Below are 1,996 nucleotides of genomic sequence, written 5' to 3'. Positions count from 1 at the left end.
TTTCCCTCTCCTCCAGGCTCTCTCCCACAGACACCAGCACATTTTAAAGATGGTTCCACTTTATAAATCATCCCTCTCTGGCAGCCACCCGAGGGTTACTCCCCGAACAACACAGACACAGGGCCCAACTGTGCCTTCCCCTTGGCCGAGGGTGCTGGCGACTGGCGGAGCGGCGCCCGTGGGATGAGAGGCTTGGGGTTCGAGCTGCCCCGGGAAAAGTAATGGAAATAGGAAAACATGGTCCCATTACCCTTTCCTCAGTCTGTTGAGGGGCATCTCAGGGTCCCCAGTCAATACAATCCTGAGAAACCCAGCAGCTCCCCAAAAGGAGGAGGACAAAGCAGCCCCCCAGGGGCCCAAAGTGCTGGAGCAGGGACCTCCAGCAACGCGACCCTGTTTGCCTTTCATTTGCATATCACTGCCCCTCCCCCCCTCCATCCCATGCCTCTCCCTTGTGGTGTAGCCCCCTGCGGGCTTCCGAGGCCAGTTCTGATGCTGTGGCAGGACTTGGAGCTAAGGCCAGAATGGCGAAGGGGACTCCCGTCGCCCCCTGGGCTGAAGACTGAGAGGACTGCTGAGGGAGCCCCTGGGGCTCCCCACTGCCCCCATCCGTCACCCCCCCCCCCGAAGTAAAACCGGCGCTGACCTGCCCGCCTTGGTGATGATCATCTCAGTGCCCGCCTCGTGAAACTTCTTCCAGAGCTCCTTCTCATGCAGGCCCACCTTGATGTTCTCGATAGTCTAGGGATGGGAGAGAGGGGGCTTGTGTCGCCCTGCCCACGGCTCCATGCGGAGCCATCAGAAAGGGGAACACAGACCCAAGGGACCACGCAGGACACTGCCAGCCCCAGGCGCCCACGGCTCGAGATGTCGTTTCAAAAAATTATTCTGTACCATTGGTGAATTTTAAAAAATTTAATCAGTGGCTAAAATCCCCTTCTTCGGAGCTGCACCTACAGACGGGCCCGCAGAGGACACACTAACCGACCGTGCCAGGGTAGATGACACACTCTTACACAAACGTAAACACTCCACGTGGCCCGACATAGCCACAGGCTTGCGGGCAGACACACCAACACAGGATGGGCACACACACCCTCGGCCAGAGGCGCGCACCCGCAGACACCTCCTGCAGACCCGCACAGGCAGAGGGCGTGCACATGGTCACGGTGGTGTCCCCTCGGCCTCGGAGCTCGGCGGCGGCTCCCGCAAGCACCCGGCCAGGGGCTACTCACCCCGCCTGGTCCCAGGTTTTTGTCCCCGCCCTCTCGGGTTGTCGGAGCTGGACTGTTTTCCTGGGCTCGCTCCGCCCGCGGTCTCCCCTCCCCGGCCTGTCCCAGAGCAGCCTCAAGGGCTCGAGGTGGAGGAAGGACGAAGGGCAGAAGGCGAGCCCTGCCCAGGGGAGCGCGAACAGGCAGACAGTCCCGCCCGTAGTGAGGCGGTTGACAGACACAGGCGGCCCTGCAGACAAACCGACGCCCGACCTCCACCCGACGGCCTGCCCGGCCCGGCCCTACCTGCTCGGCGGCGGCAGCGGTGGCGACGTCGGCGCCGGGGCCCGGGGGGCTGCCGAGCGCGGCTCCGCTGAGGCCCGGCGCGGCCAGCGCGGGCTCGGGGGCGTTGGCGGCGTTGGCCGCGCTGGCCTCGCCGAGCACCGAGCCCGGGGCCCGGAAGGCCTCCTCGCTCTCCGACAGGCCCTTATCCTGCAGCATCTCCTGTGGGCACAGAACACGCGAGTCACATGCCCATGTCCACACGAGCCTGAGACCCGGCAGCCCTGGAGCCGAGCCGCGGGTGGCGGTGGGGGGTGCTTCGGGCACTGCTGGGAGGCCGCCCTGGCGCACGTGGGCCCCGCCCCCTCCTGAGCTGGAGGAGACTAGCGCGGGCAGGACCCTCGCCTCCGCCCTCTGGGTCTGGACCTGGGAGGGTCTGTGTGCGGTTCCAGGTCCTCCTGCCCTGGGTGTGGGGCTGTGTGACGAAGAGGTCTGGGGGAAGG

At 65.1% G+C, this 1,996-nt stretch overlaps 1 protein-coding gene across 1 annotated transcript in view; it reads right to left on the bottom strand.

Annotated features, from left to right (window-relative positions):
* The window catches only part of TBX4 (T-box transcription factor 4), a 25,696-nt gene extending 23,964 nt beyond the window's left edge, over positions 1 to 1,732 (bottom strand). Inside the window, exons 1-2 of the mRNA XM_007464907.1 lie at positions 1,518 to 1,732; positions 647 to 741 (exon numbers count right to left, since the gene is read on the bottom strand). Of these exons, the coding sequence (XP_007464969.1) occupies positions 647 to 741; positions 1,518 to 1,712 (290 nt within the window). The 5' untranslated portion in view covers positions 1,713 to 1,732. The remainder of the gene's footprint in view (positions 1 to 646; positions 742 to 1,517) is intronic.
* Between the last annotated feature and the right edge of the window lie 264 nt (positions 1,733 to 1,996).

This window comes from Lipotes vexillifer, unplaced genomic scaffold (assembly GCF_000442215.2).
Source record: "Lipotes vexillifer unplaced genomic scaffold, Lipotes_vexillifer_v1.1 scaffold788, whole genome shotgun sequence".
Lineage (NCBI taxonomy): Eukaryota > Metazoa > Chordata > Mammalia > Artiodactyla > Lipotidae > Lipotes > Lipotes vexillifer.
The sequence above is the reverse complement of the archived record's forward strand: the minus strand, read 5'-3'. Positions and strand labels throughout refer to the sequence as shown.